Here is a 26,273-nt window from a genome sequence, read left to right on the forward strand (position 1 = left end):
TTCCGCGATCGGTTTCTGCCATTTGAATCCATCATGATTACCACTCTCCTCTTCCAACGCATTGCAACACCACCACCAAAATGGAGCGACTAGCACCAGAGATCATATCAAATATCATTAAATACCTTGTACCAGATGAGTATTTCTCGCCAGCTAAGTTTTACGACGAAACCAGACCTCCAATCCGCTGTCTCGCACCTTTAGCAGCACTATCTCACCGATGGCAACCTCTCATCGAAGAGGCATCTTTCCGCGAGCTCAAGTTGAACTCAGAATCCGTCTTGTATGCAATCGAGAACAACATTCTCTCACCCCGGCGTCTTTCATATCTCCGGCGGGTTGATTACTCGTTTCCACCTCCAGATGAAGAACATCCTCCAACGGTAGGGCCTGAAATTGACACGGGTTTCATGCCTCTTCTGAAGTTACTCGCTCAAATACCTTTACAAGAGGAGCCACTAGTAGACTTGAACGTTACAGTACCCTGGGCTAAAAGAGGCCCCAGTTATCTCAGTAAACTGGAAGATCACGTCGAGGATAATTTTGAGGGGTTGAATACATGTCTCCCGGAAGTGCCCATGATACGAAGTTTCTACTTATCCCGTGGATTTGATCGCTTTTTCTACTCCCCGCGCTCTTTTTGCTTGATAGCGGGTACGATGTCGCGTTTGGGATCGCTTACTCTGCGTCTGATGTCTGAGAGAGTACCTGAGATTGTGTTGAAGGAGAGAAATGGTAAGTTTAACTCAACTCTACTCAAGATAATGGCAATTTCTCACAATAAGACTTTCTAGAACTCGCAAGATCATTGAATGATTTGCCTTTGTCCATCCACCATTTCGATCTCGATTACTTTGTTAGTCCACGCTTGCTACTGGATGCCATGTCTCTTGAGCCGATAGAAGAAGACATTTTGAGTAGAGAACTATGCAAATTCTCGCAGAGAGAGGGTCTGAAAGATTTCTCTTTTGGGGGGAGCATCGAGCCAACAATCTTCTGGCCACCCGAGTCAGATACAGCTGAAGGGCCTCACTGGCCAAATCTCAAAGCTTTCGAACTCACACCATCTGACATATCACCCTCTGGGAAGCGGCTTGTCGTCCGCAACGTATGGCGATCACCAGATAGCTGGCGTCCGATGTTTCCTGTTGGCGATGTGGCAAATGAATATTTCACGGCGGCTGCGCGATGTGTATCTCGGATGCCCAAGGCAGAGTATCTCTCCGTAGAGCTGAAAGACTCGTGGTCCACGAATCTCGTTTTCTGCACCGGATATCCTAACGACCCTGACGAGCCGATTTTGAGACTCTCGGGAGGAGGGGGAGCCAAGATCTCTGAGGAGACGGAGAAGGAATGGCGGAAGACAGCGGAAATTCATAACTTGAAGTTTTCCATGGAAGTTGATGAGGAGGATGATTAGGGAATGGATATAGAAAGCTGGGGGGGCTGGAAACTGAGTGCAAATAGCCATAAGGCTAACGAACTCTGTTGAATCATTGCTGTACTTAAAACAGTGCTACTTAGACCAATCATACTATAACATTCCTAACGATGTTTTAAATCTCACTTCTAGTCTCGTCTGAAGCAACCTGAAACTTTGCCTCGACACCAGCATCACCATTGTCAAAGAGTCGATATAGCAACTTCCAGACCAGAATAATAACAGCGGCCGCAATGGCACAGCCAGCAGCAATACTCAGTCCGCGAGTATACCTAGGTGCATCTAGTCACAGTTAGCCTAGACCTTATGCAAAATGGAACTTGTGCATACCTTGAGTTCTGAAAAGTTGGTTACCAGGAAAGTTGGCAAGCTGGAGACTCATCACATAAGCAGCCAGGGCAACAGGTCTCTTGTAATCCTGCATCTTGGTTGTGAGCCATGCAGCACTGATGGCTTGGACACAGCCCATTCCCATCTGTGTCCAGACTACTCCACCGTACAAAGTCCACTTCGATACACCATTTGGTGCCAGGGCTAGCCACAGTAGACCGGCAGCTCCCCAGAGGTAGCCAAGGGCAATGTGGAGCCCTCGCTCGCGGAAGTGATCACTGCTGAATGCCAAAGTGACTGACCAAATCAAGGCACAGACACTACCCACGGAGTTGAGACCGTTGGCTTGGAGGGAGGTAAAGCCGAGAGACTTGATGATGGAGGGTGCGTATGTGTTCATCGGAGAGATCATGACCATGGATAGAAGACCAGCGACGAGATGACCGTATAATCTCCAGTCAGTGAAGGTATCGACGATGTGTGACAGTAGAACTGGTTGGCCGAATCGGAGGGCTTTAGTAGGATCGTTGCGGATTACTCGGGTGACGATGATGGAAGCTTCACGCTCAGTGAAGATGTTGAATGATTTGCCAAAGAAGGTCTTTGGCTTCGCAGCGTTGTGAGGGAAGTATAGGTATGCGAGAACCCCAAGACAGCAGGTCAAAACACCCTCTATACGTCGTTAGTACTAGCCTAGGAGACAGAGTTCAACACTTACCAATAAGGAACAGCCATTGCCAGCCATGAAGACCACCTCGTCCACGAAGGGAAAGAAGACCAATAGACAAAGGCCCACCAAGAGCACCAGCAAAGCTGTTGGAAGCCCAGAAAATGGCATATCGTAGAGCAAGCTCTTGGTTGGTATAGTATCGCGAGATATAGAGAGCAAAACCAGGGATATAACCACCTTCAAGAGCACCAATGAAGAATCGAGCAGCACATAAACCGTGCGCATTCTTCAAGAAGATTTGAGACCAGGTAGCAATGCCCCAGAGGAACATGGTGATGGGAAGGAATCTCTCTGGGCCCATGTACTTGCTGATCATATTGAAGGGCAACTCTGTAACAATGAAACCGACAGTGAAGAGAGTTTGGGCTAAGTTGATGTCTGAGTTGTCGATGTTGATGTCCGTTCGAAGCGTGTCGGTTAGGGCATTGCCAATGTTGGTACGATCGAATTGGAGGAAGCAGAAACAAAGAACGATAAAAGGCAAGATGAAGAAGTCAACTTTGAGCAAAGCTCTCCTGGTTTCTCCAGATTCAATGGTAAGGGTAGGATCATAGCCCGGAACATGAATAGCTTCATCCTGAATGACATCGCCATCATGCTCCGAAGTCTTGGACTGCACCGGCTGACTCTTTTCAGAAAAGGAACTCATTGTAACAAGATGTTAATTGTCAAGCCTAACAATCGAAGCAATGGTGATTTCTAACATGATGGTACTGAACAATGCTACACTCTATATACTACCTCCCTGCCAAAGCAAGAATGATGTCCTGATAAGCGACGTGCCTAGATCTGTATGGTGTTGAAGATATCATGGCGACGATAATGGCGTGCTGAATTGGGTTAACCTATTGGAGGACTTGATAAGATGAGATGGCGCCGGCGGTGATAACGAGGGACCGTCGGATCGTTATCAGCCGGCGGCATCCCGACGGCATCCCGCAGGCTTGCCGTCGGGATGCCGTGGGGTCGATGTTTTCGCAATATCACGCCAAAATTTATCTGAAGATATCATTTTATGAGAAAGAAATTGTCTACAAGTACAAGCATGGTCCAGAGTGTTATTTGTGTCTTCAGATCAAATCACCATCGAGCAAGACAATCTCTCAGCACGTCTTAAACTATCACCGAGCAAGGCCCAAACTCCAACAATCATCACCAACAAAAAACCAGAAGATTAAGCCTTTGTCATGGAGCAAAACACACTAAAAAGACGTGGCGTCGGTCTCACAGGTGTCGACAAGGATAAGTCCTTCGGCGGCTACACCCTTTTCTGCCCCCTGACCAGCGACACAGCTCACCTGGTTGACATCGACGGCAAGGAAGTCCACTCATGGAAACTCCCCGGCAGAATTGGTCGACATGCTAGAATTCTGTCCAATGGAAATCTTGCTGTCAATACTCTTCGAACAACTGAGCTCACCACCAAAGATGGAGGTCCTTTCCCCTTTCCCTTCTTCAACAAGTATGGCGGTGGTGTGATGAGTGAACTTGATCCCGATGGAAAAGTGGTTCGTCAGTTCACAGATGATCTTGGTCATCATGATCAGTATCATTATGGCGATGGACGCTTTTTATATACCGGTCTTGAGGCGCTGTCTCCAGAGGACTCAGCGAAAGTTATCGGCGGTGTCCCTGGGACCGAGATTGACGGCATAACCTACGCCGATACCATCAATGAAGTTGATGAGAAGGGCAATCTCGTCTGGCAGTGGAAAGTCTCAGAGCGTCTCCCTCGAGACGAATACCCTCTTCAAGCTCACTACACAAGAGAGCATTACCCACTCATCAACTCCGTCATTCCCATGCACGACGGAAAACATATCCTCGCGTCTCTCCGATCAGTATCAGCCGTTATAATCATCGAGAGATCCACCGGCAACATCGTCTGGAAGCTCGGCTCAGAAGTTCTTGCTCAACAACACAACGCTACTGAACTAGACAACGGCAACATTCTCATCTTCGACAATGGAGCTTTTCGTAACGGTGAATCTATCACTTATACCCGTGCCATCGAGGTTGACAGACAAACGAAGAACATTGTCTGGGAGTACAGGGACCGCTCACAAATGCATAACTTCTTCACTCCATTCATGGGAAGTGCGCAGAGATTAGCGAACGGAAACACATTGCTTTGTGAGAGTGCCTTTGGAAGACTGTTTGAGGTTACGAAGGACGGATATGTTTGCTGGGAGTTTATCAACCCGCATTTCGCGCCGTATCCTGATCAAGCTACTGCGAAGATATTCCCTGGAGAGTCGAATGCACTGTTTAGGGCGTATAGGTATTCTTTGGAGGAGATTCCCTGGTTGAAGAAGAAGTTGGGAGGAACTGATGGAGAAGGGCAAGCTTCAGGGGTATTGGGAAGTATATGCAAGCAGCAATAGCCAAAACGTGAGGCAGTGTAAATAAGAATTACAAAATGGCGGCAGTATGCTAATACAGCGAAGTCTTCCAATGTATATTGAGATGTTAGGGCTCTCAAGAAAACCAAAGACATGGACACTTTCTTCCTTCCTCCTCACTGGGTATATTTTAGCTTAGAAGAAGCTGGCCCTATTTCCTAATACAACATGTTTCACGAAATCGGGAAAAAGATCCTCCATATCTCTTCCAGTGGCCAAGAAATAGTTTGTAAAATATTGGCCATCGGCTGTAGTGTCCTGTATCGGATCGGATCTGGGGTAGTCGCTTGTGGGGTTCCGATGGTTGTGGGGTAGACCCGTCTCCTCCCACGCACTTCACCTCGGCAGAGCCGACAGAATTGAGACAACCTACCCCGTATTAGAGACAGTAACTACGTGTTATGAACTTAATTTCTTACTGTTTACTTCTCGATTTATGTATTCATGGTTGGTAGAGACCAAAAACACTTAACAGTCTTTAAGAAAATGCTGAAAACGTGGTACGCCATGCAAGTAACAGATGCAGTTACATGCTTGCCGTATAGACTGCTATGCTTTATAGCATTGGCGAGAAAGCTACAAGGTATACTTCATGAAGGATAAGGGAAGAAAATTAGGGTCCTGTAGTTAGCAGAGGCCACGATGGTCATGCTCACCCTAATGCCCCGTGTACAGACCGTAGCTCAGCCCGCTACCAGGTTCTCCAGACATGGCCGCGTCTAGTCAAATCTAAAAAAAATATCGATCTGCTTTGATAGGTTCGGTTCCTTTAGCGTAATTTGGGGAATTCCAACCCCGCAATCTGGGTCGTCCGCAAATCTCGTTACAATGGCTTAAAGTTATTCGTCCCCAGATGTCTCGACTGGCCTTGTACTCTCTAGTGTCTGCCTTTCCTTACCACACCTACGTGAACGATGCCTTCTCGTAAACTCAAAGACAGCGAGCGCCGTAGATGCGCCAATGCCTGCTACACTTGTAAACGTCGCAAAGAGCGCTGTGACGGCCGTCAGCCGTGTGGCCGCTGCGTCACCCGCGGGGTGGATTTCGAATGCAGCTTTATCCCTTCTCCGACAACAAAGCGCAGAGTTCGGAACGCCCGACCTCCCTCTTCTGGTGCAGGCAACTTGCAGGGCTCTATATCGCCAAGCGCCTCCTCCTCCATCGAAGTCTCTGACCAGACTCCACCTCAGCTTAGCAACCAGGCGGGACATGATTCACACAAAGACCATACAGAGCGTGCGCAATTCTCTACGCTCATACAAGACGGCCACGGGAAATTCGTCTTCATCGGCGACGCAGCCAACCTGTCCTTCCTGCAGATTATCCGACGGCTAGTACGCGATTCGCTCGGTCCCTGTGCGTTCACGGAAGATGCTCTTCAACATCTTATGGTTGAGGCCAAGCCGTCGGATAGTTCCACGTGGTTCGTAAACATCATGGATGACACACCAGCAATACCCGATGAGGAAGAGGCTCGATATCTGGTCTCTTGGTTCTTCCGTTCAACCAGTTGCGTACTCAACCTCTTCGAAGAACGAGAAATCACTGAGTCAATGGCGTCTTGGTATCAAAAGTGCTCTGGTGGTCCAGAGGGTAAAGCTTCAGTGGCAGTCTTCTTTCTCATATTTGCAATTGGCGCCCAGACATGTCCTGAGAATAGGGACAAGGAAGCAGAGCAATATTTCAACTACGGACGCTTCCTCACCGCTTCCATAATCATGGACGATATCAGTATATCCGCAGTCCAGTCCAACATTCTGATTACCATGTACCTACTGGGTGCATCACGGCGGAACGCGGCATTCATGTATCTCGGCAGTGCTGTACGCGCGGCATATGCTCTCGGAATTCAACGACACGATGTCAACAAGCATTTCAAGCAGTCCGAATATCTTCTGCGAGAAAGGCTGTGGAAGGTCCTCCGAGTACTGGATCTCTTCATGAGTGCATCACTTGGTCGTCCACCATCCACACACGAAACTCGGAATACGGGTACCGATGAGAATTACTCGGCTTCCAACGATCTCTGCGCTATTTTTGAAGATATTCTTACCAACATCTACTCCCCGCAAAAAGTCTCAAACACGCATTTGGAGCGAATCAGTGAACACCATCGACAATGGGCGAATAAGTTTCCTCTAGGTCTGGCTACTGATAGTATCAAACCGTCGAAATTTATTGGCGAGGCGAATGGGAAAGAATCGCCAAATATCGGCCTATGCCACCTCAAAGAGGCTTATTACTGGACAATTATGCTACTTGCTCGACCATCCTTGACGAAAAGCGTTTCTAAACACATGTACAAAGCCAGCAAGGACATGAGTCAGTGGGAACCTCCTACTGCTGCAACGGAGCCCGACCAAGTCCTCGCTTTTTCCTGTGTCGACTCTGCAGTTAGGACAGTTGATCTCCTGAAGGTAATGGGTGACAACCGAGAAATCCCAAAGCGTCTCCCATTTGTCGTGAACTCATTATTTGTTGCAGCGTTGGTGCTCGGAACGGCCTACTTCAATGACTTGGATCATATCTTCCCCCTCGAGAAAAGCATGACCGGCGTACGATCCTTGATGGCCAGGTTCAGTACCCATGATCCTGTCGCCAAGGGTGCCCTGCAAACCATCGATAACCTGCAAACTGTTTGCAATATATACGTCGATGAGCGAGCACGTCGGAAGATGGAGAGACAGAGCCTCCTTGTGCGAAACCTCTTTGGTACCGTCCACGACGTATCTAGGCCGCAGACTCCGAATCAACACGACAAAGCAAAGGCAACATCTACCAGCGATTTCAGCCAGAGTGAGACAATTTTTGATACGTGGTCCTTTGACGAATCTGTTGGACACATGGATGGGGAGCTGATGGGAATGCTGCCGCATGAAGCGCTAGAGGCATTTTCATTTCCCACGCCTACGACCATTACTTTCGACTCTTTTGATGCTGGCTTTCCTCTTTTCTCAACTGTAGATGTATGTAGTCTTGAGGTTGAAGGAAATATGGGGACAAGTAATATGGCGTTTGGGCTGTGATATATGTAACCAGAAGGTCTTCTATTTGAGTTGATGAATTAAATGTGCATTACATATGGTTGATATGTCAAAAGGGGCGCCAGGCAATTGTGAGAGACATGTGCGTACATAGCTGTATGCTAAACTAATTACTACCTTCGATGGCCCAGTTGATCCCGCTTATCAATTCGTTCAGGAATACCCCTGTCTCGGGTAGAGATGGGACTATCCAGAAGCAATGAGGCATATCACCATAATGGCCGGTCTTGGTAGGCACGCCAGCAGAGGAGAGGCTATCATAAAGGACTCTCCCATCGTCCCGCAGAGGATCCTTGCCGCATGTTGCGACATATGTCTTAGGGAACATCTTCAAGCAACTATCGTCCAGCAATGGGAAGTAGTCCCTATCACCAGGATCGATACCAGAGTTCTCAAACATCTGTAGAAGTGATTCCTCATCGACTAAGGGGACATTTTCTTTGTTCTCCTTGTAGGACGAGTGTTTCGCCTGGAACTTTGTTGGGATGTTTCGTGGGTGGAGTGCTACTGGACATAGTGCAACGACTCCAGTGATAGCATCAGTGGGAAGACTGGTTTGACCGAGGACTACTTTTCGAGCAACTGCAAGGGCAAGACAGCCGCCAGCTGATGTGCCGATGGTGAACATGTTAGAGGGATTGCCGCCAATACTATCGGCGTTGTTGAAAGCCTATTGAATCAGAACTGTCAGCAAGTGGTCTTGGTGAACATATCAATAGGCTGGGATACGGATATCCGACTTACCCATTCGTAAAGAGCCACGGCGTCCTCTAAATGTGCCGGAGCCTTGTGTTCAGGAGATAAACGATAATCAACGTTCACAACAACCACGTTGGCCTTGAGTGCGATATATCGACAGAAGCCATCCTCAGAGTCAAGGCTGCCTAAAACAAAACCACCAGAGTGATAGAAAACACCAATGGGCAATTTCTTGGCTTCAGAGTTGAGAGGCGTGTAGGTCCGATACGCCACGCCACTTACTTCTCCATTACTGACATGCAACTTATTTTCTGGGAAAGGAGGGGCCTGAGATGCAAGTAAGGCGCCGAGGGCGCTGAATTGCTCTCTCATTTCTTCCGCGGAGCCCTTCAACACGGGGCGGACACCACCCAGAGACTCTTCAAACTGTGCGAGTTAGTGCGCATAACAGATTGGGTATCTTGGGAGCTTACCTTGAGCCAGGAATCAGCGTAAGAAGACATGATTTTGTATTTAATTTTGTTGATTCTTATGAATTGGATGTACTTTCTGTATAGAAGACAGCTTTGGATTGGAGCAGTCCGGACGGCGCACCATCTTCTTTTAAGAGCGATCTGACGACGGTAACACTGGTGGAAGAAGCCTTTTTTGTTAACTCTTCGGATAACATTACTTATTAATTTGAGAAGAAAAAATCGGCTTCTGGCTATTTCTTCGGAAGTTTGTCAAGTGTTCCGCGGAACAGAACCTGGAGGAGGTTCTTCGGATATAAAGCCAGATACCGATAGCCAACAGCACATCCGAGCCGAAGAACGATGGATCATGGGATCTCTTAGTCGGGTATGTTCATTCCCTGTTTGATCAGACTTGGAAGTTAGTTCTGGCGTATTTGGTATTTATGGCGGCCGAAGCTCAGACTGCCTTGTCTGGTGCTGTTCCGATGCGCCCGGAGACGCTTGGTTCTGTGATGCTTCCGAAAACTAACAACGGAAGTGAATCTAAGCGACCAGAATAGTTTATATATATATTCAATTGACATGAATTAGAAGAAGATTGATAAATCATAGTTTTACTTAAATATCGACATTCGACCAAGGCTTGACTCATACGATATATTCTGATCTCACTGTGGACCAAGGGCCTTTATTCAATCCATCTCAATCCATTGCATACAAAAGGCTTCATCATGACCGTCAACACAACTGTACTTGACGCACTTATTGTTGGCGGCGGCTTCGGTGGCGTCTACCAACTCAAGCGCCTTCGCGAAGAGGGCTACAATGTCAAGCTCGTCGACATGGCCTCTGATTACGCAGGCGTATGGTTCTGGAACCGCTACCCAGGTGCCCGAGTTGACAGTGCCATACCGCACTACGAATTCTCTGACCCCGAGCTATGGCGTGACTGGAACTGGACGCAGCGCTTTCCCGGCAGCGCTGAGTTGAGAGAGTACTTCTCATACGCCGCTGAGAAGTGGGATCTTCGCAAGGACACATTCTTCAATACTTATATCTCCAAGGCCGTCTGGAACGAAAAAGCAAACAGATGGGAGATTGAGAGTAAGGATGGCAAGAAGTTCGTCGCGCGATATTTGCTCTTGAACACTGGCTTCGCAGCCAAGCGTCATACACCTGCCTGGAAGGGCATCGAAAAGTTCGGCGGTCTCTGGATCCATCCTTCATACTGGCCTGAAAAGGAACCTGATCTGAAGGGCAAGAAGATCGCTGTTGTCGGAACCGGCTCCACGGGTGTTCAGCTTGCACAGGAGCTTAGCCAGGTCGCAAGCGAGTTCGTGCTCTTTCAACGAACACCCAACATGGCACTCCCAATGAAACAGATCGAATACTCCCGCGACGATAAGTCAGTTACCGAAGAGCGTTATAACGAGGTTTTCAATGGCCGACATGCTAGCTTCGGTGGATTCGACTTTAACTTTCTCCCCCGCGACACTTTCAGCGATGATCCCGAGACGCGTCGGGCAGTATACGAAGAACTATGGAGTCATGGCGATTTCAAGTTCTGGCTTGCGAACTATCAGGATATGATCTTCCGAGAGGACGCTAATGCCGAGGCCTACAAATTCTGGAAATCCAAGGTCCGATCTCGCGTCAAGGATCCCCGTTGCCAGGAGATCTTAGCGCCAGAGAAACAGCCATACAGTTTTGGTTGTAAGCGAATTTCTCTCGAGAACGGTTTCTACGAGATCTTCAACCAGTCCAACGTCTCCTTGGTAGACGTAAACGCCACGCCAGTTGTTGAAGTCACAGAACGTGGTATCAAGACAACTGACAAGGAGTGGGAGTTTGACGTAGTAGTTTGCGCAACGGGTTTCGATGCCATCACTGGCGGTCTAAAGGATATCAACATCCAGGGAGTTTCGGGCGTGAAACTCGCTGATAAGTGGGAATATGGCGCGAAAACGTATCTTGGTATGGCTGTTGCTGGATTTCCGAATATGTTCTTCACATATGGACCTCAAGCACCGACGGCGTTGTGCAATGGTCCAACATGCGCTGAGTCTCAAGGCGAGTTCATCGTCAAGGTTATGAAGTACATGTCAACCCATGGCCGTTACAAGATTGATGCGTGTGAGGACGCTGAGGCTGAGTGGGCAGCCAACGTCCAGAACATTGCGAATGCTTCTCTTTTACCCAACACCAAGTCGGTATGTTAAACTCATTTTCGAGGATGACATCCAGATAGCTAACTTCTTTTAGTGGTATATGGGAGACAACATCCCAGGCAAGCCTCGTGAGTGCTTGATCTATCTTGGTGGTGTTCCAACTTATACCAAGACGCTGAAAGACTGTACCGAGAATGGCTTCCAAGGGTTTCAGCTGAAATAAGCTCATCAGTAGCCATGAAGATGATTATGACGGCAAGATAGTGGAGTTGTTCTAGGAATATAAATGCAACTGAAGCCGAAAATTTCATCCAATCAGGAAGCATCAAGGCGCAGTGGCAGAGTGGTCTAATGCGATAGACTAGAAATCTATTCTCTTCGGAGGCGTCTGTTCGAATCAGGCCTGCGTCGCTCCAGATAGTTATCTTTTGTCAATTGAGTGCATAATTGAATTTTTGCTGTTGTCTTCACCTTATACAATAATGTTCGCGGACCCTTCGTGAATCCCAGTTTGTTCGCGAAGGAAGCAGGACAGGCTCAGTAGACAGGCGGATTGTACTCAGAATTATCGTTGGTAAACATCTTGTGTTCCAACGGTCTCTCTTCAGATCTGAACTAGACGAAGGGAACATGCAAGCTCAAGAGTCACCACTCTATGCTCCTCCCATCGTCCTAAGTCCTCTTCCATAGCTGACATTACCCAGGCCCCCTACCACATACGACCAAAGCTCGTAGAGAATACGGGGTCCCGTCCGCTCCCCCATCGTCAAGCTGCGAAGCGCCGGATTAGTAGTTGGGTCGGTGACGACCAGCGAATCCCCGGTGTTGTATGTTCTTTTTGGTCTTTGTCCCACCTGAACTGACCGAGAGCCTTGAGAGATCGTGGGCCTACTTCAAACCACCAGACAAGATGATATCTTGTCCAGTGAGATATCCAGTTTTTGCCATCCTTTGAAACGTTAGAACTTGTCCAAAATGATAGAGAATTTACTCACATAACAGCGATGTTGGCAACCTCTGTAGGATGGCCTAGTCGGCGTACTGGGACGCTTGCTGCAATGGCGAGGCCAGGATCCGTTTCCTTCAGTTCCTCCAGATCGGTCTTTCTTGTCCATGTTCTGGGGTCTCGGGTCAGCATAGTTGGCGAAACCTTCCGACCGTTGAGAACACTCACGTTTCCTTTGGTGTTGGGATCATGTCTGTGAAGCCAATCATCGCAGGGAGGATCTATTCTTTCTGTTAGTATCTAGGTGGGGACATCTTGATAAACTTACAGTGTTGACGGTGACTCCCTCGCCGGCCAAGACAGTTGAAAGATTCTTGCCCATCGAGCTTCCGAAAGTCAGTCCTTGTATATCATGTAATAATCATCAAAACCTCACCTCAAAGCACCCTTGGTTGCCGCATAATGGCACCCGTTAATACCGCCACCCGTGCTCGCAATACTTCCGACCAGAATCACACGGCCCCAGCTTTGTGCCCTCATAGCAGGCAAGCAGGCCTTGACCACCACAAACTGACTTCTGGCATTGACTTCCATAACCGAGTCCCAGTCATCTTCTTCGATATTCTGGATGTCTCGGATGCGCCTACCAAGACCAGCGTTTGCAACGAGAATAGACACTGCTTTGTGCTTGGCAGATATGCTAGAGTCTTGAAAGACCTTATCGACCAAGCCGCGGGTTTCGTCGCGAGAACTGAGATCGGCTGAGACACAGGGGAAGAGTTGACCGGAGTGAGCTGACGTTAGTTCTTTAGACAAGGCCTCGACTTTATGCTGGAAATATGGTTTAGTATGAGACATTCTGTTGGTAGAGTAACTCACCAGGCTGGCGTTGCAATGGAGTACGACATCGCAGCCTTCTGCTGCAAGACCTCTCGCAATAGCTGAACCAATTCCACCACTGAGAATGATTAGCATCGAATGGACCATATCATCAAGGTGCATGTCGTACCTGGCTCCGGTTACAAGAGCGAGACGCCCCTCCACTCGGTTATCAACGTCACGAATATGATACGTAGTCATTGCTGCGAATTTGGTTCAAGGATGAGAGGGTATTCTAGTAAACAAACGTATAAAAAAAGAAATGAACCACTTTGAGTTAATTGAGAGATCCCTTTCCGATAGACGGTGCTTTATCCGAGGGCGGAAGAGGGAGGGGTAACTAGTGGGCTGGGGAAGGTTCTTAATAAGCGATCCTCGGAGTAAATGCCGGGAGTTATAATTCTTGCGACCTCGGGTCTTAATTGAGACTGCTCGGAGTATTGAGAGATGACACTTATGGGATCTCAAAGCCTACGCTTAAATAGTGTCGTATTTACTACTCGGTGGCATCGATGGGTATTGCGTTGGTGGTGAGATTGGCCCATCACCTTGCAGTAGAAACAGTATTTGCCTATACAGTCACAAAGACGGTCACGTTGCAGGTTATAAGTTATAGATTCATCCTCTAACAGATATACAAGAAATGATGCTCCACAGACAAACCATGAAGTAATCCTTCGATAACCAATTTCTAATCCTGAATGGGCGTAGAAATGAACTTTGTCTGGAAATCGCCAAACTTCAAGTGCTCACCAACAATGTTATCGTTGGTCGAGCTATAATTCGCCGTAGCAGAGATCTGCACCTCCTTTCCAAGATCAGGATAATTCGTGCGGCGAACCTCGACAGTAGTGAGCTGTCCAGAAAAGTACTGGCGAGCCTCGTACGCAGTGTCGTTGCAGCGCTCAAATTTAGGCTTCCCAGTGAGATCGAGGTCGTCCGAAATCACCTGCAGGCCATGGCAATAAGCTGCAAAGTTTCCTGGGTCTGGAACACCGTTGTGTCCTTTCACGGTGAATGACCATTTGATGGAATGGCCGTTGGGGGCGGGCGTGGCGCTGAAGTCGTCACTGGACCAGGTGCTGTAGAGGTCCTTGGGGTTGGTGACTACGTAGGGTGTGCCGAATGCGTTGGACGCGAAGGCGATGAGGAGGACGGCTTGGGCGAACATGATGGGTAGAGATGGATGGATGAGCTGCTTGGGTTTTAGTATTGTGCCTTTCGAACGATATGAACCTATCAAGAATGCTTACCTCTCGAGTAGATTGTTGGTAGAAGAAGTGAAGTTCAGTTTTTAGTCTGAGTGTCAGCTTGCAATGAAAGCAATGTCAGCGGGAGAATGAACAATATATATATATTCGGTTGTCACCCTTGTTTGTTGTTCTTCGATATCTATTCTCCAGTCGCAGGGTTCCTATAAAGTTTCATATAAATAAAATACGAGATACCCCCATTTTTACGCTTCTTATAGTTCATCTCGCTCGTGTTCAAGTCCGTGTCGTCCGGCGCATACAAATTATACCTGTTCGTCGTCTCATGTCAAAGCTTAAACATTCCGGCAGTTCAGTTGTCAGTGCCGACATCCGATTAGCCTACAAATTGCATGGATACTACGGAGTTTTAAGTAGCCTAAATTTAACTCTTCATGGACCTTGACTAGCTTACCCTTAATTAATCAGTGCTCACCGCTGAGTTTAGTGCTGAGCATTAAATACTCTTCGATCACTGCTGAGGCTATCCTCAGAGATCGTATGACGGGTTTCACTGTCGTGTTCAAATTCGGGGAATCTTCATTCAATCTTGAGGCTTTAATTTTTCTGACTACTCGCGTCACCGCCTGCCCGTCAGGTTATCTCATAACACAAATTGCCCAAAGGTCTTCTTGTTTAACTACAAGGTACCTAGAACTCAAGCAGGTGCATGCTCAACAAATTCATCACGCCTCTCATACGGCTTACTTTCCACCTTTGTTGCGTTCTCAGGATATCTATCATCCGCCAGGCGTCCATGAAGAGCAAGTTCTTTTTGCATCTCTCTAGCCACTTGAACAGTATTCTCGCCACGAGCAAAGATGTAGTCAACTTCTTCAAGAGCTAGGTTAGATGTCTCGGGGAACAAAAAGAAGATGATCGGCACGAAAATGAGGTTGGTGGCCATAAAGACTAAATATGCCTTCCACTGAAGACGATTGATGAGGATGGGAGTAATCATGACCTGTGAATCGTCAGATATATATAAACAGAGAAAGTTGCTGATGGCCAAGACTTACTACTGTAAAATTCCAAAGCCAGTTGGAACTGACGCCAATGGCAGTCCCCTTGGTTCGAGCGTGAAGAGGGAGAATCTCAGGGACGTAAACCCACGGAACACAGTTCATACTCGCACCAAAGATAAGCATGTAGGTGAAGAAGAACGCTACTGACGCAGCAGCAAATGCTCGACCTCGTGATGTATCATCTGCCTGAGACAAGAGTGCTGCTACCATCATCATCGAGAACGACAGCCCGGCAGATCCCCACATCATGGTAGATCGACGGCCCATCCTGTCCAAAGCTAGAGTGGGGAGCAAGGAGCCGATGGGGAACATTAGCTGGATGCAACCGGCGATGATCTGGGCAAGTCTGTGCTCGAGTCCGACATTGGCGGTCAGAACAGCTGACATGGGTTAGTATAGAGTCCGATGGCTGGACGTGAGCTCAACTTACTCAAAATATAGTAAACAACCAAGTTTATACCACCGGCTTGATTCATGAACTGCACAAACCAAGCAAGGAAGACTCGGTACCTTGTGCTGACCTTATCCTTCCTAAAGGTCGAAGCCCAAGAAGTGCTTCCTTCCGCTTCGGCTTCCATCGATAAAGCCGCCTCGATTGACTCAACCTCTCGCAGAATATCAGGATGGCCAATAGGTTTATCATAGACTGCTGACAGCACTTCGATGGCCTCTTGTCTCTTCCCATGGTTGAGCAACCAACGAGGCGACTCGGGTACACCAAAGACCACAAAGATAACCCAGAATGCAAAGACAGCTTGAAAAGCGAGAGGCCATCGCCATGCGAAGGGCCCACCGACGAAGCTAAAGGCAAAGTCCCACCAGTATGCAAAGGCGATGCCGATACCAACAAACATGACTTCTGCGGAGACGAGACGACCACGCTTTGTGCCCTCACAAAGTTCGGATTGATACCTAAGCAATTAGTTAGTAATTCTGGTAAATTCCTGTACTAAAACTTACATCGGAACAGTAGAAGTCTTGAGACCGGTGCCAACACCAGTAACAATTCGCCCCACGATGAGATGTCCTCGTGTAAACGCAGTTGCTTGCAACGCAGCCCCAACAAGGATCCAGCCCATGGCCACCCAAATAGTCCATCTCCTACCAAGCTTCTCACCAACAAAGAAATTCTTAAAACATCCCAGCAAACAGCCCAGATTATAGCTTGAGGTAATGAATCCGGTCAAAGTATCGCCAGGATCATTGAATTGTCGCAGCCAATCCTCGTTCTCGAGAATACCTCCAAAGACACCTTGATCATAGCCGTAAAGAACAAAGGCGCAGAGGCAGCATGATGTTACCGCACGTTGCAGTTTCTTGCCACGACCGAACCAAGTTCTCATTGTGAATCAAGCTTTTGCAAACTTGTAAAAAAGAAGAAAGGGTAATGCACCTGAGAAGACATGCAAGTCATCAGGGAACATTACCCGTTTATATTCACTGATTCCAAGAACCACTTTTCCTCATTTACCCGAGCCCTGTCACTATTTCCAGGGACTTTGGGGAAACCCCAGAGATCAGCGTCATTGTTTTGTGGAGAAGAGGAGTGTTACTCGGTGGTTACAGTTGCCGTGTTAGGTAATGTCTGAGAGTTAGGTGTTGTTTACATCATTTGGACGCCGAGGGCAATGCCAAGCGGTTGTATTGCATAAGTTTGGCAGGATGAGCCACCAAAGTTTTGCTGGTGCCTTGTTTAGCTGGAGATCATGGCGGCGAAGAGCTGACCGTGAAATGGTCGCTTAGTTGACAGATCTATTATATCGGGACAATGTTCGTGGAGTACACTTTGTCTGGTAAAAGTCTTTGAGCTAGATTTCTCTTCATTCTAGTTTTAATGGAGGCATATTTAGACGGTCTAATAAAATGATCTATCAGGAAAACTAGAGTCGCAATCTACAAAAACAAGCATCTATGTCTTTTGCCCAATATTGAAAATGCCCCCCATCGGCATCAATATGCTATCCCAAATAAAACAGTCCAACACACTACTAACCACCTTCTCAGACGCTGTCCAGAGTTGTTTTGCCAACTCAGCGTTATTTGCGTCCTCAGTCGGTTCTTTCAGCCCACCAAATGGCATGATAAAAGACCCAGCATACTTGTCTCTTTGTTGAGCTGGTTCCGGGTGAGCAGCAGCAAACAGAGGGGTGATAGCACCTTCAAAAGGTGAGAGGTTCGATCGGAATGCGTCGTTGTCTCTAACTCCAAGATATCCTGCCGCTCCATTTGTTGCAACTCCTCCTGGATGAACACTGAGTGCAAGAATATCAATACCTTGCTGGTCGAAACGACGCTGAAGTTCTTTAGTATGAAGAATAGTTGCGAGTTTGGAGTAACCGTATCGAAGATAATTAGCGAATGGTTCGTCCTCGCTCCCGTAAGTAGTATTGAAGTCTTCTAGCGAACCAAATTTTGCACCCGTCGGAACATCATAGTGAGCCGCCGAAGCAACATTCACAATCCGCACACCAGGATGTTCAGCCTGGGTTTTGTTGAGCAGCGGTAATAACTCCCTAGTCAGAAGAAAAGGGCCCAGATGATTAATACCAAATGAGACTGAGATGCCATTGCCGTCTTTATCAAGAGGTCTAGCGAGAACAGCGGCGTTATTGACCAATATGTCAAGACGGGGCTCTTCTGCAACAACTTTTCTTGCAGCAAATTGCACTTGTTTGAAATTTCCCATATCGACGGCAAATGGAACGAGAGATTCGGGTTTTAGCTGTGGTGACTCGGCAAGCATGGTTCTGATGGCTTTTGTTGCTTTTTGGAGATTGCGAGCGCCGATGTAGACTTTTGCCCCCTTGAGTGCGAGTTGATGTGCGATGTGATAGCCGACACCATCTGGAGTGCTCGAAAGCTGTGAGTTGTGATGCAGCTGGAGGTGCTCGGATACTTACTTGGCTCCTGTGACAAGGGCGACTTTACCAGTTAAGGATGGGATATCATCCAAACTATACGTCTTCACTTGTGTTAGCCATTGGCGAAGATTTATCAATTAGTGACGTACTGGTCGTAGTATTTCTTTATGGTCCACCATCTTGTTGGAGATCACTGTATTCTCAAGGAATTTTGCGAATGTTCTCGCTTCTTGTCTGATGTAGTAAAATCTACATCCAAAGAATTGAGTAGCTTATATACTGCGCCTAGTCACATCTCGTGATAGCTAATTACTCAGCCTACATCATGTTCTGTCGTGTTGCCAACATTCAAGCTCTCATAACTGGCGATTGTGCTTACAAACACAGGCTCAGCGCGACCTCCACTACGGCTTATCCAAGCACCAATGAACTCAAGTCTCGGTCGGCGTATATGTCAGCAGGTTACTCCGAAAAGAATAGTCCCTGTCTACAACGTCATAATTGAGGTTGCTAAGCCTCCGACGCAGGACGCCCGATCAAAAAGCAGATTTCTTTGAATTTCTATTATACACATACTATACTTCGACATGCCTCAATGAATCCAATTCAACGTCTTAGGCCGAGAAGTCCACAGTATCTACATAAGCTTTGCCTGGGTAAGCAGCACAAGTCACCCCTATCATAAAATACAAGCCCCCAGAGTCGATTTGCTCTTGCGTGTAGGTGCAAGTCGAAGAAACATACTTCCACTGGTCTACACTTGAGGTGAGATCAATGGGCGTGGCATCCGTCCAAGCGTTGCTTTGATATGAGCATATGAGCGTAACAGCAGGACAGAGGGAGTTTGCATTGACCCAAGCGGACATGGTATAGGTGACACCAGCAGTGATGGAGCCCTGGAGCGGCTGTCTGATGTACTCTGTGGGTAGTCTCCCCCCTAGGCTTTTTGCCATGAGAGCAGAATTGCGTCCGTCATGCTTGACATCAGAGGCGATGGATATGTCAAACTCGTCAACGTAGTAGAGTTCCCAAGGCGCGACAGATGAATCGTCATCGTCGAATCCAGCATTGCTGATGAAAGGTATAGCCGATGTAGCCTCCGATGCAGTCGTCGCGGCGGTAGTGGTTGCAGTTTCAGTCGTCGTGGCAATTTCGGTCGTCGTGTTGTCTTCCATTGTTGACAGGGCAGTGGTAGACGTTTCTTCGGGGTCTACAAGCGTCTCTGTGTTGCTTACGGACTCCGTGATAATGATACTCGATTCTTCGTTTGAGAGATAAGTGAAGGAGGATGCGACCGTAGTGGTTTCGCCGAAGCTGGATACAGTTGTGGAGCCGACAGTGGTCGGGACATCGCTTGTGGTATCCGTAAGGCCTTCAGTTGTCCTGGAGCTAGGTTTACAGGGACCGGCTTGAGAGCCAGTAACCAAACAAGCTGTTATAAAAGCGGTGATGTACGTCTGTCGAATCATCCTGAGCGAGTGTGTCGGGACAACGACTGTGAGCATATGATCAACAAAGATAGGACAAGAGAGTCACGCAGATGCAAACCTGGAAATACAAAAAAATCAAAATCAAAATCAATCGCTTTAAAGGGGGTTCTTTGAGGCTTGTTGTTTTTCTTTGGTCTAGATGCTCGTCGGCCTCAGTCGTGAGTTCAATAGTTCATTGGATCGGGCTTAGTGGGATCGATAGCTCAGTTGAGCTGCATGGAGCTTATAATTACAACAAGCTCCAAAAGGAAATTGATTTGATCTGCCTGGTTCTGCTTCAACGGCTCATCGGCGCTGACCCCTGTCTAGCTGCGAATTACTGCAAGCTTGGGCAGCCTAAATAACCTAGTCGCGCTAAAAAATCAATAGAGCCATTACGGATAGAAAAAGTCATCTCTCAGAGGCTCATTATACGGATAAGAAGACTTTACCCGTTGGCTCGAGCCGGGGGGGGGGGGGGGGGGGGCCAACTAAGCAAGCTTAGTTAGGCACAAAACCCTGAGACATGCACAAAACCCTAAAACAGCCCCGCACAGCCGGCTATTACGAATTTTAGGGTTTTTATAGCTAAAATTAAGGATCTAAAGATATTAGTTAGTAAATATACTATTGATTTTATTTCCCTATATTATATACTTAGCTATAAATCTTAGGGCTACTTAGGCTATTATTTCCTTATACCTATAGCACTAAAAGGGCTGCTTTTATAATACTGCCTAACCTTTAAGCTTTTATTAGGCTAAGGAACATTTTCCTAGCTTAAAAAAGGTATCTATTATTTATATTATAAAGAAGCTTAAAGCTATAAATAGCCTTAATATTAAAGACTTTCTTAATAACTATAAAAGGCAGCTAAGGCTACTAATAGAGGTAAAAGAAGAAGCTATTATAGCCTTTATTATATAAATATAAAGATTAGGTTTACCTGCCTTTAAATATAAAGTTAAAGATATTATAACTATATTATATTATTACTAAGACCTTAATATATAGCTAGTTAATAAAATATAATATAGGCACTTCTATAATAATTATCTAAAGCTTAATAAATTAATTTTTAAAGCTAAGGAAGCTTTTTATATAAAATATAAAGAAGTAGGTATTAAGGAAACTAAGTAGTAGTTTTAGTAACTTACTAAAGTTATTACTAACTTTAAAATTAATACCTTTAAGTATTAGAATACTAACTAAGCTAGAATAAGAGTAGGAATTCTATAAAAGTATATAAAATACCTTATTATATATATATAAAAGAAGGCAGTTATAGAGGTTTTCTCCCTTATTAATTAAGAAAGCTATATAGTTATTAGTATAAGTAATACTATAAGTAATATAACTCCTTTATAGCTAATCTTTAAGAGCTTTCTAATACTAAAGTAGGCTTAGATTAAAGGTAATTCTTAAATATAATTTATATAGTTAGATATAGCCTTTTTTAATACTAAGATAATACTATAGTAAGTAAAGTACTTTAATAGATATTCCTAGGAGAAATTAGCTACTATTTAATACTATAGGCTTAATTTTAAGTAGTATTTTAGCTATAATAAGTACTTATAATAACCTAGAAATACCTTTAGGTAATATAACCTTCCTTTAAATACTAAAGTTATTTAAAAAAAAGGCCTTATATAAAGGTTATTTATTATTAATAGCTTTACTAGTTATAGTTCTTTTACCTTTTAAGAATACTATATAAAATTTAATCTTTTTATTACCTTCTTATTACTATATTTAATATATATCCTTTAACCTATAGATATAGGTATATTTTAATATTTAAAGAATATATATTAGAGAAAGCTTTATAAGGCGTTAAGGGAAGGAAAGCTAACCTTTAGCTACTATGCCTTTATAGGGGCTTTTTAGGTATAAGGCTTATAGCTTAGCCTTCTCTTTAAATCCCTTCTTTTTATATATTAATATTAATTTTTTAAGAGATCTTTAATAAAAGCTTTACTAAAGTATATATTATCTTAGGCTTTAAAAAGTTAGGGATTTTCCTACCTATAGACTAACTAGCAGTTAAATATCTTATAAAGAAGAAGCTAAAGTTAAAATAAGCTATTAATCCTGCCTTTTTATTACTTTTACTATTAGAAATAAGGTTCTTAATTACCTTTATAACTATATAATATATAAGAGACTAATATTATAATATCCTTAGTTCTCTATTATATTAGGGACTTAGGTATATTTAGAATATTATTAATAAAGCTATATTACTTAAAAAATATATAATAAAGTATATTAATAATTACTATATTTATATTAAGAAAAGATATTATAAAAGAAAGTAAGGAAAATATATTTAAGGAGCTTCTAATTATATTAATACTATTTCTTTATAAGAGCTTTATAAATAATAAGATAAGTATATTATAGAAAGTTAAAAGAAGAGTATTTAGTTTAAGATATAGTATTAATAATCTTAGCTTATTTAAGAGCTTAAAGTATTAAAATAAAAGTAATAAGATAATAAAGAAGTTATAATTAAAAGTATTATAAAAAAGCTATAATTTAAAAAGTAATTAAAAATTATAAGGAAAAAGAATAACTATTTATCTATAGATATATAGTAATCTGCTATAATTAAAGCCTTTAATAAATCTACTAATAGATTTATAATAGATATACCTTACTTTCCTAACCTTAATAAGTCTATTTATAATATATAATTTATAATAAAGCCTCTTAAAGTAGTAGATTTTTCCCTCCTCCCTTATAATAATAATTCTATTACTTTTTACCTTATAAGGCCTAATAAAATACTATACTTTAGTAATTTTAGCTTTAATAGTAAAATTATAATACCCTTATTATTACCTTACTTACCTAATTATAAGTTACCTCTTTAGTTACTATTACTTTTACTCTCCTTAATACCCTGCCTTTTATAATACTAAATATAGTATTATAAGTCTCTTTAAGACCTTATATAAAGAGGAAGGGAGGCTATAAAGGCTATAGTTATAAGGCAAGAAGAATAGAATATTGCCTAATTTAGTAAGAAAATCGTTTCTTAAATTAGGCCTAATTAAATATAATATAGCAGTATCCTCCCTTTAGCTATAGTTAATAGTTAATTTAGTATTATAAGAAGCTTTAAATAAGGCCTTTTTATTATTTTTAGCTATTTATAATATTATATAAATATTAAGCTATTAAAAAAGCCAATTTTAGCACCTAAAATCTTATTAGGCTAATATCTTAGGGTTTTGTGCGCGTCTTAGGGTTTTGTGCCTAACTAAGCTTGCTTAGTTGGCCCCCCCCCGGCTCGAGCCAACGGGTAAAGTCATACACTTTCCCTCCTCTGGTGCTCCAATCATTGTGACTCCATTATATACTTTTTCATAATGCATCTATCAATGCGCTTCGGGGCCTTCTTGGCTTTGAACCTGTCTCTTCTTCCAAGTGTGACAGCATCTTCGACTTGCAGTCAATTAGCCGGCAGTATTTACACTGGCCCCAACGACAGCAAATTCGATATTCTATGCGATACTGCTGCAATCAACGGCAATATCTTTGCCTATTGCTCAGAAGGAGATGAGTTCCAAGATTGCGTGGATCGATGCGATGCTGAGAACGTTTGTGTTGTTGCATTGTATTTCGCCGGAAGCAGTGACTGTGCTTTAATCAACAGCTATCAGGGGACAGCGGCGTTCAATGGGAACGATATAGCTATTAAGAGACCAGCTGAAACTTCAACTTCGGCAGCACCTGAGACTACGACAACGGAGGTTACTACATCAGAAGCTGCTACTACATCTGATGTTGCTACTACACATGAGGCTGCTGCAACTACGGAGACCACTTCGACAGAAGCGGCTTCGTCAGAAGCCACATCGTCGTAGGTTACTAGTGCAGAGACCACTACGTCTGAGGCAACATCATCAGAATTGCTGTCAACATCAGAGTCTGATGGAGACTCTACAGCATCATCGACATCATCGGCGTCGTCAGAAACTACATCAGAGACCGAGACCTCTGCAGAGTCTCAGACTACTACAGGTACAACTGGTTCACTTTCCACCAGTACTAGTATTGAAACATCAACCGATGATTGCGACGATGAGACTTCATCTCTCGAGACATCGGCTACTGTGACTACATCTACAGTAACAGGATCCCAGGTACAGCCCACGACCTCATCCACCGACAGCCAGGGCTCCTCCAGTACGAGCAATCAATCATCAGAGGTTTCTACTTCTGCTCCCTCAGCTACTTCCACTATTTCGTCAACATCGTCTTTGGCGACTACAAAGAGTGAGACTTCTCTATCAACATCTCTGCCAAGCTCTGTTACAAGCCAAGCTGGGTCCTCTCTACCTGTCTCTTCCGGTACCACAGTGACTCAGACTTATACTCAAACTTATGCAACCTATAGCCAGGGAGCTTCATCGTCCGGTTCTTCTAATTCTGGAACCACGAAGGTTGGCTCCAAGACGCTTTCGACTTCTGGTGTCACTGTCATCAAGACAACTTCTGGAGGTCATAAACCAACGACTTACCCCACTACTTACAACGTCTGGACTGTTTGCCTGACTATAACCGAGCATGTCACTTGCAGCACTGGTGTAGTTACCGAGACAGCTACTACTACCACTTATGTCACTGTTGGCAGTAACGGCGGGAGCTATGGACCTCCAGTGATTACAACGCCTGCCGGATGTATTGGAGGTTATCAGGTTGATGCTAACGGCCATAGTTATCCTGTGACACAACCTACGAAGGGTACCTATGGAAACTCCCCCAGCGGTGAGTATAGCCAGCCGTCTGTTCGACCTACACCGGGATCACCGGCCAATCCCCAGTCTGGCTACGAGACTGCCAAGGTCCATAATCCTGCTCCAGCTGCAGAATCACATGGAAGCTCTCAGCCAGGACAGGGTGATAAGCAGCATTCTGTTCCAGGTCAAGGCTCATCAGAGCACAACAATGGCAAGCCTCAATCGACACAAGGTGGTGCTACCGAGACAGCTATCTCCGGATACTACCCTGGTGCCTCAGTGAATCCTTCACCCTCATCGGCTATTCATCAGGGCCAGCAAGGCATCTCAACGATCTTCACTATCAAAGCAAGTGTTACCGAGGAGATGCAGGCACCCAAGTCCACACATAGTGGTTCATCGGAGGCTGGAGAGGCACCATACACACCAGTCAGTGTTTCAGGGGCCAACAGACATCAGTTCATGGCTTGGACACTGGCCGCTGGAGCCATCCTCGGATTTGCGATGTTGACTTAATGATATGCACGATGGGGTAGATACAACTCTTGTAAATAGTGTAGACCGTCAATACACAATCCTCTTGGGAAAGGAATTTAATATACACAGCCCGTGAGATGTTCTCACGGTAGCTAATTACTATTATTATGTAACATAAGACAGGTATTGCAACACTGAACCAGGTCCCTTGATCATACCAAACTAGTTGAGAGAGGGAGTAGTCTTAGGCTTCTCGCCAGCAACGCTAACACAGTAGTAGTAATTAGCCCAAAGGTTCTCACACTTTGACCCAACAGCAGGATTCCACTTATAAAACTCATCCAGATCAATCTTGAACTCTTGAGCAACAGCATAACAAGTATCACCCTTAGAAACACGGTGGTATTCGTTGCACGACTTGTTAATTCCCTTCTGAACCGGCGAAGGCGCTTTGCTGCCCTTGACATTCTCAGGAGTGGTCGGTGTTGGAGTCACAGCCTCTTCAACACCAACACAAACAAAGTATCCCTTCTTGAGACCCTGACAGTGCTTGCCAACAGCGGGGTTCCATTTGTAAAAGTTGGCAAAGGAGACCTTGTTCTGCGTCTCGATCGACTTGCATGTCGTGGTCTTGCCAACGAGAGCGTACTTTGCGCAGTTCTTGGCGATACCAGCTTGAGTAGGGGAGTATTTCTTCGCTGGGGTTGAACCCTTTGTCTCGGTGACAGCAACACAGGCGTATGCATTTGCCAGAAGGGCGTTGCAGTCAGTGCCAGTCTTGGGATTCCATTTCTGAAAGTCGGACAGGGAGATTTTGTTCTTGGTAGCGACCGAGGAGCACGTTTCACCCTTCTGTACGAGATAGTATGACTTGCAGTTGGAGACAATGCCTGGTTGCTGGGGCTCGGGGGCCTTAGAAGATTTGGTTGCTGCTCCAAAGACTGGGAGTAGGTTTCCAGCAAGGAGAAGGAGGGTGTTGAGATGCATATTGGTAACGAGTGAAAGTGCTTATGCTGATGGTACAAAGAACAAGTCGATTCAAGGATAGTAGCTTGCAGGTGGAATACATATGATGAGGGGACTGGAACCTTTTATCTCTTATGGGTGAGTTTATTTGAAGTTACATTGTCTTAATGAGATTAAATGAGACAATGCCATTGAAAAGGCTTATTTTCCTTAGGTAGATGTAAGTAGCGCTATCGTCGCCCGCTGCGGTGCTGGGAAACCTTATCGTATGGTATGACACGGCTAGATGGGCTGACTGTCGAGAAAGCTGAATATTCAAATTATTCTCAAATATTCCTAGAAAGTATATCTTTTCGCCAATTCTTATAAGCTTACAAGTA

At 45.1% G+C, this 26,273-nt stretch overlaps 12 protein-coding genes and 2 non-coding genes across 15 annotated transcripts; 7 read left to right on the forward strand and 7 right to left on the reverse strand.

Annotated features, from left to right (window-relative positions):
- Positions 1-54: 54 nt before the first annotated feature.
- On the forward strand, positions 55-1,552 carry FVEG_03634 (hypothetical protein). The gene is made up of 2 exons (XM_018891246.1): positions 55-735; positions 795-1,552. Exons 1-2 carry the CDS (start codon positions 81-83, stop codon positions 1,418-1,420), a joined length of 1,281 nt encoding a protein of 426 aa, XP_018747728.1. The 5' UTR covers positions 55-80; the 3' UTR covers positions 1,421-1,552.
- On the reverse strand, positions 1,446-3,150 carry FVEG_03633 (hypothetical protein; the record flags this gene model as incomplete). Its single annotated transcript, XM_018891245.1, has 3 exons — positions 1,446-1,723; positions 1,772-2,443; positions 2,490-3,150. 3 exons carry the CDS (start codon positions 3,148-3,150, stop codon positions 1,557-1,559), a joined length of 1,500 nt encoding a protein of 499 aa, XP_018747727.1. The 3' UTR covers positions 1,446-1,556.
- Positions 3,151-3,688: 538 nt separating this feature from the next.
- On the forward strand, positions 3,689-4,885 carry FVEG_03632 (hypothetical protein; the record flags this gene model as incomplete). The annotated part of the gene is made up of 1 exon (XM_018891244.1): positions 3,689-4,885. The coding sequence occupies one exon, from the start codon at positions 3,689-3,691 to the stop codon at positions 4,883-4,885; it is 1,197 nt and encodes a 398-aa protein (XP_018747726.1).
- A 932-nt stretch (positions 4,886-5,817) lies between these two features.
- Positions 5,818-7,929, forward strand: FVEG_03631 (hypothetical protein; the record flags this gene model as incomplete). The annotated part of the gene is made up of 1 exon (XM_018891243.1): positions 5,818-7,929. One exon carries the CDS (start codon positions 5,818-5,820, stop codon positions 7,927-7,929), a length of 2,112 nt encoding a protein of 703 aa, XP_018747725.1.
- A 124-nt stretch (positions 7,930-8,053) lies between these two features.
- FVEG_03630 (hypothetical protein) lies at positions 8,054-9,149 on the reverse strand (the record flags this gene model as incomplete). Its single annotated transcript, XM_018891242.1, has 3 exons — positions 8,054-8,617; positions 8,692-9,072; positions 9,120-9,149. The coding sequence occupies 3 exons, from the start codon at positions 9,147-9,149 to the stop codon at positions 8,054-8,056; spliced, it is 975 nt and encodes a 324-aa protein (XP_018747724.1).
- A 683-nt stretch (positions 9,150-9,832) lies between these two features.
- On the forward strand, positions 9,833-11,492 carry FVEG_03629 (hypothetical protein; the record flags this gene model as incomplete). The annotated part of the gene is made up of 2 exons (XM_018891241.1): positions 9,833-11,311; positions 11,364-11,492. The coding sequence occupies 2 exons, from the start codon at positions 9,833-9,835 to the stop codon at positions 11,490-11,492; spliced, it is 1,608 nt and encodes a 535-aa protein (XP_018747723.1).
- A 106-nt stretch (positions 11,493-11,598) lies between these two features.
- On the forward strand, positions 11,599-11,680 carry FVEG_15305. Its single transcript has one exon. It is a non-coding gene; the product is annotated as a tRNA-Ser (tRNA).
- A 307-nt stretch (positions 11,681-11,987) lies between these two features.
- Positions 11,988-12,103, forward strand: FVEG_15304. The gene has a single exon (XR_001989289.1). It is a non-coding gene; the product is annotated as a 5S ribosomal RNA (ribosomal RNA).
- On the reverse strand, positions 12,068-13,409 carry FVEG_03628 (hypothetical protein). The gene is made up of 7 exons (XM_018891240.1): positions 13,225-13,409; positions 13,095-13,173; positions 12,652-13,046; positions 12,544-12,601; positions 12,444-12,496; positions 12,265-12,387; positions 12,068-12,218 (listed from the first exon to the last, which is right to left on the reverse strand). The coding sequence occupies exons 1-7, from the start codon at positions 13,293-13,295 to the stop codon at positions 12,158-12,160; spliced, it is 840 nt and encodes a 279-aa protein (XP_018747722.1). The 5' UTR covers positions 13,296-13,409; the 3' UTR covers positions 12,068-12,157.
- A 283-nt stretch (positions 13,410-13,692) lies between these two features.
- Positions 13,693-16,712, reverse strand: FVEG_15303 (hypothetical protein; the record flags this gene model as incomplete). Its single annotated transcript, XM_018904430.1, has 6 exons — positions 13,693-14,289; positions 14,348-14,393; positions 15,046-15,308; positions 15,364-15,749; positions 15,800-16,281; positions 16,330-16,712. 6 exons carry the CDS (start codon positions 16,710-16,712, stop codon positions 13,786-13,788), a joined length of 2,064 nt encoding a protein of 687 aa, XP_018747721.1. The 3' UTR covers positions 13,693-13,785.
- Positions 16,713-17,162: 450 nt separating this feature from the next.
- On the reverse strand, positions 17,163-18,473 carry FVEG_15302 (hypothetical protein). Of its 2 annotated transcripts, XM_018904428.1 has the most exons (3): positions 18,380-18,473; positions 18,270-18,331; positions 17,163-18,221 (listed from the first exon to the last, which is right to left on the reverse strand). In XM_018904428.1, exons 1-3 carry the CDS (start codon positions 18,407-18,409, stop codon positions 17,279-17,281), a joined length of 1,035 nt encoding a protein of 344 aa, XP_018747719.1. In that variant the 5' UTR covers positions 18,410-18,473; the 3' UTR covers positions 17,163-17,278. The 2 variants fall into 2 exon arrangements, with proteins under 2 accessions (XP_018747719.1, XP_018747720.1); XM_018904429.1 differs by having other exon boundaries at positions 17,163-18,331.
- A 280-nt stretch (positions 18,474-18,753) lies between these two features.
- On the reverse strand, positions 18,754-19,699 carry FVEG_03625 (hypothetical protein; the record flags this gene model as incomplete). Its single annotated transcript, XM_018891239.1, has 1 exon — positions 18,754-19,699. One exon carries the CDS (start codon positions 19,697-19,699, stop codon positions 18,845-18,847), a length of 855 nt encoding a protein of 284 aa, XP_018747718.1. The 3' UTR covers positions 18,754-18,844.
- Positions 19,700-23,076: 3,377 nt separating this feature from the next.
- Positions 23,077-25,035, forward strand: FVEG_03624 (hypothetical protein; the record flags this gene model as incomplete). Its single annotated transcript, XM_018891238.1, has 2 exons — positions 23,077-23,570; positions 23,757-25,035. 2 exons carry the CDS (start codon positions 23,077-23,079, stop codon positions 24,964-24,966), a joined length of 1,704 nt encoding a protein of 567 aa, XP_018747717.1. The 3' UTR covers positions 24,967-25,035.
- Positions 25,036-25,149: 114 nt separating this feature from the next.
- FVEG_03623 (hypothetical protein) lies at positions 25,150-25,914 on the reverse strand (the record flags this gene model as incomplete). The annotated part of the gene is made up of 1 exon (XM_018891237.1): positions 25,150-25,914. The coding sequence occupies one exon, from the start codon at positions 25,912-25,914 to the stop codon at positions 25,150-25,152; it is 765 nt and encodes a 254-aa protein (XP_018747716.1).
- Between the last annotated feature and the right edge of the window lie 359 nt (positions 25,915-26,273).

Source organism: Fusarium verticillioides, chromosome 2 (assembly GCF_000149555.1).
Source record: "Fusarium verticillioides 7600 chromosome 2, whole genome shotgun sequence".
In the NCBI taxonomy this organism is placed as follows: Eukaryota; Fungi; Ascomycota; class Sordariomycetes; order Hypocreales; family Nectriaceae; genus Fusarium; species Fusarium verticillioides.